Genomic DNA, 13,281 nt, shown 5'->3' with positions numbered 1-13,281 from the left:
GAGCGAGAAATCCACGATGATGCTTGAGGATGGAACTGCAACAAGTATTTCCCAGTTTTGATTTCTAGTTTTCACCTTGCAGTACTAGCTGTGTAGACATTTTCTCTCAAAACTTTTATATCGTATACTCTGTGGTTCTTCCTCCTTCCCGGGCGATTCTAGCCCATCAGGGATCACACAGTGAATGAGGAAAATGTCACAATCTACGTAACCAATCAGATTGAGCTATATAAAGATGTCACTGAGGGCAAGTGAAGGCACTTGAGATTAAAAACAATACAAGCCTGGCACCAGAGCCATAGCATCACAATACAGAGCTAGGTCAAATAGATACACATAATGATTGCCCCCTTCCCTCGTCTTCTCACTATGGGTCACATTGAAAGGTGGGGCTGAAGAAAGGCAGGAGAATATATGGTTCGTCTGATCATATTTTCAAAAATCAATTTTAAAAAATAGGCAAAGAAAGTGGAGGGTTTCACAAATGAACATGAACAAAGGAGTGCTGAAAATCTTTTCAAGGGTTATGGGCTTTTTGTGGGGGGGTGTTTTTCAACTGAAATTCTTTGCAAAACCACCATCCATGAGCAGTTTTGGCTCTAGCTGGAATTTTTATATACTTGTGAAGGCAGATGGAACCTCCATCGGCTCAGGCGGTACCTGCCATCCAAAAGGACTCCATTTGCATGCACACAAAGAAATTATATTCAAACTGCCTGCCCCCCTGCACGGCTTTTGAAACTGTCCAGCGCTTGCCTTTGTGTCCGGTATTGAGAAAGCAGGAGAAAGCCTGGCCGAGTTGCGTTGTTCTGATGTGTTTGCTTGCTGTGGGTTGCAGCCAAGGCTTTCTGTCAGGCTGTGTTGGTAAGGTAGCAAGCGTTGGCAGTTTCCAAAAACCTCTCCTTGCACACAGGAAGAAAAAAGAAGGCGGGGGGGGGGGGGGCTGCACTAAAACTTTGTAGCGTATTTCCTAAGCGGTTAAATCCAGATTATCTCCCCCACCCTGCTTCCATTTACCATTGTCTACGATGAACTAACCTGTTAGCCATGAATGCTGAACGTGGAGCAAGAAAAGACATCAGAATCCCACCAGTGTTTACAAGACTTGGACATGGCTCTCCGAGACAAACAGTTGGAGACAGAAGAGAGCACAGCTGCATGGAAAGGGAACAGAAAGCAGCAGGACTCCCTTAAGGAAAAGAGAGAGAGAGAAAGAGAGAGAAACAGGAAATGGTTAGTAAGGGGGAAGCTGGAAGAGAATGGCGGGGTTGGGGAGTAAATGCGTTCAAGGAAAACCACTACCTGGCCCCAGAAAGCGAATTAGATAAAAATAAAACTGAGATGTTAAAATGCAATGGAAAAACAGAGCAAGGAAAGCAAGGAGGTTTGATCCCACACAGAAAAATAATGAAAAGCAACTGAAAGGGATATCCATAACCAGGCTGATACCAGCATTGTTTCTGGTTGATAATAAATGTGTCCATACAACCATTGGTGCAGAAACTGAACACAGTCCTCCACCACCCTGGAGTTGGCAGAAAATAGGATGCATTCCTGGGGAGTGTAAGATTGCTATCTTCACCTCCTGCCCAGTGTTGGGTGCAGGGCAGGATTTATGAGGTGGTGACCCAGGTGACCCCTGAGAAGACAAGGGGAAGAATCTGTCTCCAGCTATCTAGTTAACCAGTTGTCTCATTAACCATAGAAACCATGAGCCTGGATTTCGAATGCAACACTAAGCCAAACTGTGATATAGCACTCTGCAGTGCAGCAGCACTGGGGAGGAACGGCCATGATTTTGACAGCAAGTTCCTCCTTCGCGCTTAGCCATAGTTTGGCTTGGCGTTAGATGTGAACTGCAAGACCTACATTGGCTCCCAGTATGTTTCCAAGCACAATTCAAAGTGTTGGTGCTGACCTTTAAAGCCCTAAATGGCATCGGCCCAGTATACCTGAAGGAGCGTCTCCACCCCCATCGTTCAGCCTTAGGTTCAGCTCTGAGGGCCTTCTGGCAGTTCCCTCACTGCGAGAAGTGAGGTTACAGGAAACCAGGCAGAGGGCCTTCTCAGTGGTGGCGCCCGCCCTGTGGAACGCCCTCCCATCTGATGTCAAGGAAATAAACAACTATCTGACTTTTAGAAGACATCTGAAGGCAGCCCTGTTTAGGGAAGCATTTAATATTTGATTTTTTATCGTGCCTTTAATATTCTGTTGGGAGTCGCCCAGAGTACTGGGGGAAACCCAGCCAGATGGGCAGGGTAATATTAATATTAATATTAATGTTTTATTATTATCATTTACTGGGACAGTGAATGTGAGTGTGGGGTGTGTGTGTAAACAACTGGAATCAGATTCATATGTGCAACTTTCTAACCCTATTATGACAGAGATAAGCATAAGAAGAGGCTACTGGAAGAGGTCAATACCCCATCTAGTCCAGAATGCTGTTCTCACAGCAGCCAATCAGATGCTTGCGTGAAGCCTGAAACCAAGACCTGAGCACAAGAGCCTTCTCCCCGACTGCAGTTTCCAAAAACTGGCATTTAGGAACATCCTGGCTAGAAGCCACTGATCATAGCTGCCAACTTTTCCCTTTTCTTGCAAGGAATCCTATTCGGAATAAGGGAATTTCCTTAAAAAAAGGGAAAAGTTGACAGCTATGCCACTGATAGTCTTTACCACCATGAATTTGTCTAATTCTCTTTTAAAGCCATGCACATTGGTAGCCATCACTGTCTCCTGTGGGAGTGAATCCCATAGTTTAACTATGCACTGGGTGAGTAAATGTACTTTTTTTTTTTGCCTGTTCTTAATCTCTCGACATTCAGCTTCCATTGGGTGTCCACGCATTCCAGTGTTATGAGAGGGAGAACAAGTTTTCTCCAGCCACTTTCTCTCCATCGTGCATAATTTTATGCTCTTCTATCATGTCACCCCTTATTTGCCTTTCCCCTAAACTAAAAAAGGCCCCAATGCCGCAACCGTTCCTCCTAGAGGACTTGCTCCATCCATCATTTGGGTTACCCACTTCTGACCCTTTCCCAACTTTCCCATTTCTCTTTTGATGAGGTGAGGCAGCCAGAATGGTACACAGCATTCCAAATGTGGCTGCACCCCATAACAGCATTAATGATGTCAGGAATCTTATTCTCAGTTCCTTTCAATATGATCCCTCAGCATAGAATCTGCCTTTTTTTCCACAGCTACTGCATGGTGCGTTGACATCTCCCCTGACCTATTTGCTACAGCTCCAAAGTCTTGCTCCTAGTCAATTGCTGCCAGTTAACACCTCGTGAATGTACCATATATGTGAATTTAATATTTTTTGACATGCATCACTTTACACTTGTTTACAATGAATTGTGTTTGCTATTTTAAAGCCCATTCACCATTTGGACAGGTCCTTTCAGAGTTCTTCAGAATCCTTTTTCTTTTCTTTTAACAACCCTGAACAACTTAGTATCATCAGCAAACTTGTTCACATCACTGCTTAAAAAGCACAGGTTCGAATACAGATCTTTCTCACCTCTTCTTCCCTTTGGCAAATGACTGTACTGTTGAAATGGCGACGAGATCGCACTGGCCTATTTATTCTGAATGTTTGTATGTGATGCCAATACAGTGGTACCTTTGGTTACGTACTTAATTCGTTCCGGAGGTCCGTTCTTAACCTGAAACTGTTCTTAACCTGAAGCACCACTTTAGCTAATGGGGCCTCCTGCTGCTGCCGCGCCGCCGGAACATGATTTCTGTTCTCATCCTGAAGCAAAGTTCTTAACCCGAGGTAGTATTTTTGGGTTAGCGGAGTCTGTAACCTGAAGTGTATGTAACCTGAGGTACCACTGTAAAGGTTTGATGATGATGATGATGATGATGAATACAGATCCTTGGGGGGAGGGGGGAACACTTCATTTTCTGTGCTCTATCCTACTCTTTGCTCCCTGCTAACTTAACTAGTTCCTGATCCACAAGAACTGTGGATGCAAATTGCATGGTTGCAAATTGTGCCGAGTCGTGAAATGGACTATGAATCCAATAAAAAACAAGACATCCCAAAACCTGAACACAGAGAGGGGGCTGGTGGGGATGTTCCCTGCATTTGGTCTGGGGCCAGCCCTGTGGGTGGGATGCTTCTACCTTCCTGTTCCTTCTATTATAAGGATTCACGACAAAAACAAATAGTTCGCTGTAAAAAATGGCAAAGATCCAAAAGTGCTGCTCTGGTTTGCCCAAGGGGCTTGTGCTAGCATGGTAGAATTGCTCACATTGTTTCTCCAAACATCTGTGGAACCACATGTCATATCACAAACTGCTTTAGAAACTCCTCCCTGTTCCTTAGCCATTTGCTACTGGGTGTGTGGATGGTGCTGTGTAAGAGAAACAAGTGTCAGATCTCAGTCCCACCTCCACCACTCATGGACCCAGTTCCACGCTTTCTTTGGATTTTGGCTTGAGTCTTGCTTCAAACCTAAGGCACATCTATGCTGTGGTCTTAAATAGGCTTAAACAGAACTAATTGACCCAAGGGACTCTGGGGATAGTTTCCCCTCTTTCTCTCTCTATAAAGCCAACATTAAAATTCTGCAATGATGGGTGGGGTATACATAATAAATTATTATTATTATTATTATTACTATTATTATTATTATTATTATTATTATTATTATTATTATTATTATTATTATTAAAAATGGAACTTTGTGTTGGCTGGTTCAGTTTCACTGAGAGAGAAGGAATAATGGATGCAATAAAGCTGTAGTGGAGTAAATCATTTAGGATCCTTAAAAAATCAACCAGACCTTAAGTTGAGTGTGTCATCTCCCAAATTCCTGTTCTGTTCACGAAAGGAGAAAAGTTAATTCATTACATTACATCAGTTTATTCATTGAAGCCTGCAACAGCAAAAACTGGGAAGGTTGGACTTTGATGCTTGCCTTTTAAAAAAAATAAAAATCCATGTATACAAACTGTAATCAGACCACATTCAACTCACAATGTTTTTTTTTTCTTTTTCTTTAAGTAAGCAAAATCATTACTTACCAGGTAACTTTTCAGTCTGACAAAGTCAACTTTCATGGAGATGAACCTTTCTGAATTTCTACTGAGGTTCTTAATATGCTCCACAAGGTCAGCACAGAATTTGTAGCCACCTTTAAGTACACAGAGAACTACAATGTCATTGTATCCAATGTCTTGCATGATATCTTTGGCCAAACATTCTGTCCTAAAGCAAAAATTAAGGATAAATATATGGTAAGACTTGGGATTTTTCAATGCAAGTATATTCTATGGTGCAATAAAAAAATAGTAAAGTTCAAGGTCTCATTTCAGGATTCAACTTCAGGATCGGTTGCACCAGAATGTGGGTGGAGATGGGCGTCTGAATGTGCATCCCATTTAAAGTAATTTGGTGCAAATAGACTACATCGGTATTCAAATGAGCATCGCCACCCAAATTCTGGTGCAACTGGATTTTTTTAATGTACAAATATTAGCAACATATCAAGGCACATGTAAGGAAAAAAACCAAGTTCCATGTGTGCAGGACAAGCAAAATAGCCAGAAAGCCTAGCAACAAAGTTCTTGGGATCTTCTGTACTTATTTTATTTATTGCTGAATTTATATGACTTCCCTTCGGCATAAGCAACAGAATAAACACACACACACAAACACAAAATTAATTAAAATATAGTGGAAACCATAGAAAGTAGCACAACACTTTCCTTCCAAACCAACCAGTTTGGAGTAGAAAATAGAACAGAACTCAACCCAGTCACTGGAAGACCAGGTTTACAACACTCTCTCTTTAAATGCAAGTTGCTTCTAAAAGACCTGGGTGAATGAAGAGGTCTGCACTTGGGCACCAAAAGGAGACCATAGGGATGGCATCAGGTGAGCCTCTCTGGGGTAACTATTTCACGATAGGGGTGGCACCACAGATACGTCCTTCTCTCTAGTTGCAAACCCTACTCAGCACATAGAGGAGGGTCTCTACAGAGGATCTGAAGGTCCAGGTGGACATAACCCAGGTGAAGGTTATCCTTCTGGTGTCCTGATCCAAAAGATCCAGAACTCAGTAGAATGCTCACACATATTTCACACACAGGCAATCATTTCATGAAGGGTGTGTGGCGATTTCTTGGCAGCTTGTTAATTTTTTTTGCTGCGGAAATTACAATTGCTCGCTCACAGCTGAAGTTCTTTTCCCACACCTGCTAATTCAGGCATTTAAAATATGTTGATTACCCAGTAAGGGGATTAGTGACCTCTGGTTGCTGTTATTTTTATGCAGAAGGAGGTGCTGAATTGTCTTTTAAGATCTCCTCATTTTCCTAACCCTTTTGCTATTCTGAGGACTACAATGTGCACCTTGAATGATTTCCAGTGACATTCTAGCCCTGAAGCTATTTCAGCTTTAGCATTCAAAACATCTCGGAAATTAAGTATTTAAACTTTATTCTAGGTGACAGCTTAGCAGTTAACAATCCCCAGCTACGAATAACAAAGATATAATTTGCCAGAGCTTCTCATTAAAGCTCGTATTTATATTTAAAGGTAGCTGGCTAGAGTGTTGGGTATGGATGCGGAAAATGCAGGTACAAATCCATATTCAGCTATAAAACTCAGCTCTATGCCTTTGGAATATAATAGTCTCTCTGAACAGCCTACTTCACAGGGCTGTTGGATGGGTATAATTGCTGTTCTTCCTTGGACGAAGAAGAAAATACAGATTAAATTATATATATATATTTATTTATTTTCTATTCCACATTTCCTCCAAGGAGCTCAAGGCAGCATATATGCCCCCACTGCACCCCAACATTTTATCCTCGCAACAATCCAGCTTAGAGACAGTGACTGGTGATGTGTCATTCAGTGTACTGAATGGCTGAATGTCTTCCGGTCCCTAGTCCTACATTCTGTCCCCTAAACCAACTTTGAAGAAGTCTCAGTTAAGAACTTAAGAACTTATCAAGCTGAGTGCTGAAAGGGTGAAAAATGAAAGTGGGCAAGCCACTCTAAACCATGGTTTGCCTGTTGTACATCTAGAAGCTCCAACCATGGTTAGCACAGGCCACATAAAAATAGCCATAACATCTGAATGTTAGCTTGATGCAGAATAGTAACCGTCTCATTAAGAAAAAGGGTTACATTTTCTTCCCAAGGGGTACTCAAGGGCACATAGTACCAGCACCTTTCTCTCTTTTGGTTAAAAATGTGACACTTACTGTAACAACATCATGGTGAGTACCGGCACCTATTTTTCTAGAAAAAAAAGCACTGGTTACAGGTATCTAGTTTAAACAAGTCACAACTTGTACTTATTGAGCACAGGAAATGAGAAAAGCTTGGAAGCCTACTTTTGGCATTAATTAGTATATAAATAAAACAAGATGTATATGAATAAATGAAATAATCAAAGAACCAAGACTTAAAAATCTGTACCCATCCATGCAATACCAGGAAAGTACCCTGTCTTTACCAGAGCTGCATAAATGTGTCACTGAGTCCACCTTCTTGAATGGGTATTCAGCATCTCCACCCTAAAGAGTTATGTGGAAAACACATCTCCCCAATTTCAACTGAGCTTACATACCAGTAACTGTGGTAACCATGGTGCAGTTGTGGCCTACTCCCAGCCTGTCTGTTTAAACACTTCCAGGTCGCTCAGCTTCCATTTCCTAGCAGTTGGCAGTATAATTATCCCTTTGAATGTTGGCCATAGTCCGTTGTCTCTCACTGTTCTCTTGACCAGCCATGATACTACTCATGAGGAGACCAGAAGCTTGTTTGTAAATAATTGCATTGGGTTACACAAACATGGACTGTTTCTTCAGCGTATTCCATATGCCCTTCTGCTTTCTCCTTTTGGCTCCCTAAAGCCTGGTTTTTAATGAATCCTCTTAAAATTAGCTGCCAGGGGGCAATGTGCATTTGCGACTGCACCATGCCTAGATGTCTTTAATTTCATGCTGCTCATTCATGCTGAGGGGGAATTGGAGGAAAGCAAGAAGGCCCTGCTCCCTTAGGGGCAGGTCTGGGGCTGGATGCTCCCTCATCTTTATACTCCTAACAACATAAAGAAGAGCCTGCTGGATCAGGCCCAAGGCCCATCTAGTCTAGCACTCTGTTCTCACAGTGGCCAATCAGATGTCCTCTCCCCACCTGCAACTTCCAGCAACTGGTATTTAGGAGTGTGCTTCCTTGACTGTCTGACAGCACCCTAAAAAAGCAGAGACATCACCTTGCCAACAAAGGTCCATATAGCTAAAGCTATGGTTTTCCCAGTAGTGATGTATGGAAGTGAGAGCTGGACCATAAAGAAGGCTGGTCGCCGAAGAATTGGTGCTTTTGAATTATGGTGCTGGAGGAGACTCTTGAGAGTCCCATGGACTGCAAGAAGATCAAACCTCTCCATTCTTAAGGAAATCAGCCCTGAGTGCTCACTAGAAGGATAGATTGTGAAGCTGAGGCTCCAATACTTTGGCCACCTCATGAGAAGAGAAGACTCCCTGGAAAAGACCCTGATGTTGGGAAAGATGGAGGGTAGAAGGAGAAGGGGATGACAGAGGATGAAGAAGAGAAGAAGAGTTTGGATTTGATATCCCGCCTTTCACTCCCTTTTAAGGAGTCTCAAAGCGGCTAACATTCTCCTTTCCCTTCCTCCCCCACAACAAACACTCTGTGAGGTGAGTGGGGCTAAGAGACTTCAAAGAAGTGTGACTGGCCCAAGGTCACCCAGCAGCTGCATGTGGAGGAGCGGAGACGCGAACCCGGATTCCCCAGATTACGAGACTACCGCTCTTAACCACTACACCATACATGAGATGGTTGGACAGTGTTCTTGAAGCTACCAGCATGACTCTGACCAAACTGCGGGAGGCAGTGGAAAACAGGAGTGCCTGGCATGCTCTGGTCCATGGGGTCACGAAGAGTCGGACACGACTAAACGACAACAATTCCTTGACGGTGGAACACAGCCGTTGTGGCTAGCAGCCATGAATGGCCCCATCCTCTGTGAATTCGTCCAATCCTCTTTTAAAGCCACCCAAGGTGCTGGCCACCACTACCTCTTGTGGGAGAGAATTCCACAATTTAACTACATCCTGTGTGAAAAGGTATTTCTGTTTGTTTGTCCTGAATCTTGCAGACCTTGCCTCAAGGTCAGAGGGGAAAGCAGAGCTGGTAATAGCATAGTCCAGCTGAGAGAGAGACGGGAACTTATTCCTGGTCCCAGGCTAGGAAGAGAGCAAGCTTTTAGGCTTCCTGTTACAATAAGCATTACAGCTTAAATTGGGGTGTCAATATTTTAGCAAGCGTTATGTTCCTACCTTGGGAGGAACTGAACATGTAGCTTTCATAAACATCATACTCTCAGACCCTCACCTGTCCACAATGATCCCATGTGGTATGAGCACATAGTCAAGATCTCCATAGTAGTGTTGTGGATATGTAAACAGTTCCAAACTATACCCAGGCCAATCATCTGAAATCTGTAAAAGAGATAAAATGTTCATTAGAAACTTAATTTTGATTGCATCATCTGTGTTTAAACACCATTTGGCAATCGGTTTAGCAGAAGCAGTCATGTAAACCTTAGCAAGGCTTGATCCTTCAGCACAGAGGTGGGGAACTTGCAACAATCACCCTAATTTCATGTTGGGAGGGAAGCCCAGAAAGGGGGGGAGACAAAAAACACTGAAACTAATGGAACCCCTATGCAAGTGATTAGGGACATGGGTGGCGCTGTGGTCTAAACCACTGAGCCTCTTGGGCTTGCCGATCAGAAGGTCGGCGGTTCAAATCCCCGCAACAGGGTGAGCGCCCGTTTCTCGGTCCCAGCTCCTGCCAACCTAGCAGTTCAAAACCATCCCAAAAAGTGCAAGTAGATAAATAGGTACTGCTTCGGTGGGAAGGTAAATGGCATTTCCGTGTGCTGCTCTGGTTCCCCAGAAGCGGCTTAGTCATGCTGGCCACATGACCCAGAAAAACTGTCCGCAGACAAACGCCGGCTCCCTCAGCCTGTAAACCGAGATGAGCGCCACAACCCCAGAGTCAACTGTGACTGGACTTAACTGTCAGGGGTCCATTTACCTTTTTTTATGCAAGCAACTGATTCACATTTCTGGCAAACTGATTTGCTGCTCTCCTGTTGGTTTGCTGGGCAAGGAGAACAAAGAAGATTTGAAGTGGGGGGTGGGCAGGGAGTGAAAGAGGAGAAAGGGGTGGCCTTGCCCATCCCTGTCCCTCCTCCAACCCACTGCCAGCAGTGGCGTTTTGTGGCATTCTCAGGGCTAAACACATTTCTTACGGCTTAAGCTTTTGTAGACGACAGCCCTCTCCCATCAGATGCAACCTGATTCACCTCTTGAAGTGGGCTGTAGCCCACAAAAAATTATGCCGTAGCAAACGTGTTTGGTCTTGACGGAGCCATAAAACTCTTTGTTGTTTCTGCTACCCCTCTTCTAAAAAAAAAAATACGAGAGTGAAAAGTTCTCTCTGGCTTCAAGTCCTAGCAAATTAGTCTTTGGGCATGCAGCGACAATCTATCTCTCTGCAGGAATCTACTTGGGTTGTGCTTGGAAGAGGGCCTTTGGCTCGCTCAAACATTCTTCTTCACCTCAGACAGAAGGTAGCGAGTGAACCAGAAGATCACATGGGGATCACATGGTGCTTCTTGGGCCTTTTCAGTATTCTAGCAAGAACAGGGAGGACTACTTCTGGCCTCCAAGCATCAGTATGTGCTCTGTTCTGAATGCATTCTGAACTAGCGCTGGAACATCCAGCCTTGGCTGAGTTTCCCTTGGACAGCTTTCACAAGAGGATACTGGAAAGGATCATTTCACGGTTCATCTGGGCAAAAGTTGAAAGTTAAAATGTCATTTTGTCCGTAACTGCATGACTGCGGAAAACAACCCTGCAAAAGTCTATGGGTTAGTCCCTTATTGCTCGTCCTCGTTTTAGAGTGAGCCAGTTGTAGGAAAGCTTCTCCTTTCCACATGTTCCAAAGATCTCAGAAGCCCAGTCTGCAGTAACTCACAGGAGAGCTTTTAGTGTGGCTGCCCATGTTCTGTGCAAGCAGCATTCTTGCCAAAATGTGACAGGCGTCCCACATTCTGCCCTTTCCGGAAACAAGTGAATACATTTTTGTTCTGACAAGCCTTCCCAGCAGGATGAAAGGATCTTTGCCACAGGTGTCTATTTGGGGTGTGTGTGTGTGTGTGTGTGTGTGTGTGTTTTACTTTGCAGCTATTTTCTATATTGTTTAAAACTGTTTTTATTGCATTTTGTACACTGCCTTGAGATGAGCATGGAAGGCAATGCATAAATAAAAGATTGACATTTGTCTGGTAAATCAAATGCAGTAAAAAAACAACATTACAGTGGTACCTCGGGTTAAGTACTTAATTCGTTCCGGAGGTCTGTTCTTAACCTGAAACTGTTCTTAACCTGAAGCACCACTTTAGCTAATGGGGCCTCCTGCTGCTGCCATGCCGCCGGAGCACGATTTCTGTTCTCATCCTGAAGCAAAGTTCTTAACCTGAGGTACTATTTCTGGGTTAGCGGAGTGTGTAACCTGCAGCATATGTAACCTGAAGCGTCTGTAACTCGAGGTACCACTGTATTCTTTTTTTGGAATGGTAACATAATCACCATAACAGAGTTTTCTACAATGTGCCAAGACATGTGGAAAGGAGCAACATATCCTTGCACTCTAGGCAGCTCTTGTGGGGAAATACATCTCATTCCCCTAACACAAATCTTCCATTCTGTATCAAGTACCGTAAGATCTTTGCTATATGTGCCCAAATTCCAGGACTCTTGGACAGTTTAAAGCAAAGGTAGCCAACATGGTGCCCTCCAGATGTTGCCAGGCTTCCCAAATCGTGTCAGCTCCAGCCACCACAGCCTATGATGAGGTTTGGTGGGAGCTGCAGTCTAACAACATCTGGAAGGAACAACACTGGCTAGCTCTGGTTTAAGGAAATGAACAGAAGTGTCATAAAACACTGTGGGCATGTATAGAATACTGCCAAAGCAGAGGTTTGCTTCCTCCTTCTGTGACCCAAACACTTCTGTCAATCTAAGACAAGGCAAACACGGGAGACAGGGGTTCAAGGGAAGCCCTTCAGAAAGGCAGAGAAAGCACATAAGAGCAGGCTTGCTAGATCAGAACAAAGGCCTATTTTGCCCAGCATAATTTCCCTATAGTAAGTGGTATCTATACCAGGTGCAGAAGAAGGGCACAGTCCCTCACGTACATGTAACTCCTTTTTGTCTAGGTCTGCCAGGTGGGTGCTTAGGGTCAAGACTGTCTTAGGCTATTAACAACCAGTAAACTGGAGACATGAGTAACAGTAAAATCCTATGCATATGTGCCTGGGAGTAAGCAACATTGTCCAAAGTAACACTTTTACTTCAGAGTAAACATGCCTAGGACTGGGCTTAACGATTTATTTATTCAGAAGGCAGCTGTGCTTGTTACCTGCACCCTGAAGAGTACATAGGAATAGAAAACAGTTAATGTTTGATAAGAATGCACACCTTAAGATTGCCTAGCTGTATCTTAACATTCTTTTAAGCACACCTGTTGTGAACCTGCTAATCCGGGAGGCTAAGCAATACCAAAACCTTTCCCCCCCCATGCCGTAATTATGGCTGCAGGTGAGGTAATACATTCTGCTGGCTGCAATTAGGGATTGCTATGCACAAACATGAACATTTTCATATACAGCACCTAGTGCTAGGACGACGCGTTGCTGTTTTTTGGGTGGCGGTGGCTGCACTGAATGGATTTCTACTAAGCCAAGACTATTTTAGATGAAATTACGAAGTTGCAGCTGCGGCATTTCACTCTTAACGTGACAAGGAATCTAGAGGGAACAACTCTCCTCTAACCAAAACTCGTATCAGAAGCCCCAACGAAATCGCATCCAAAATATTTGTGTGTGTGTGTGCTAGCAATAAGGCTGCTTTCCTACACATACTTACCAGGGGGAAATCCCAATGGAAAACAGTGATAACAACATGCATCATATTTCAATGTACCGGAATGCATACTCGCGCAGCCCAGTTCCTATCTATGCACGTTGACTCGGATGTAAACCCTAACTGGGTTCAATGGGGGGGGGGGCGGTATTCTCCCAGATAAGCGGGCTCAGCACAGCAGACAGGGAGTGAGCCCCATCGAGCGCAATGAATGACTAACCCGCTTGCAATTCAAATATTCTTTTGGGGGGGCGGGCGGGGAGCGTTTCATAACAGGAGGGGGGGAGCCG

The 13,281-nt window shown here is 43.9% G+C and overlaps 1 protein-coding gene across 6 annotated transcripts in view; it reads right to left on the bottom strand.

The window, feature by feature from the left end:
* PRTFDC1 (phosphoribosyl transferase domain containing 1) overlaps positions 1-13,281 on the bottom strand; it is a 50,467-nt gene that overhangs the window by 36,766 nt on the left and 420 nt on the right. For all 6 annotated transcript variants that reach the window (XR_003709052.2, XR_003709053.2, XR_003709051.2 and 3 more), the window contains exons 2-3: positions 9,389-9,495; positions 5,041-5,224 (exon numbers count right to left, since the gene is read on the bottom strand). Coding sequence is in view for 3 of the 6 variants with exons in the window: in XM_028749802.2 (XP_028605635.2) it covers positions 5,041-5,224; positions 9,389-9,495 (291 nt within the window). In the remaining 3 variants the exon portion in view is untranslated. The remainder of the gene's footprint in view (positions 1-5,040; positions 5,225-9,388; positions 9,496-13,281) is intronic.

Source organism: Podarcis muralis, chromosome 12, assembly GCF_964188315.1.
Source record: "Podarcis muralis chromosome 12, rPodMur119.hap1.1, whole genome shotgun sequence".
In the NCBI taxonomy this organism is placed as follows: domain Eukaryota; kingdom Metazoa; phylum Chordata; class Lepidosauria; order Squamata; family Lacertidae; genus Podarcis; species Podarcis muralis.
The sequence above is the reverse complement of the archived record's forward strand: the minus strand, read 5'-3'. Positions and strand labels throughout refer to the sequence as shown.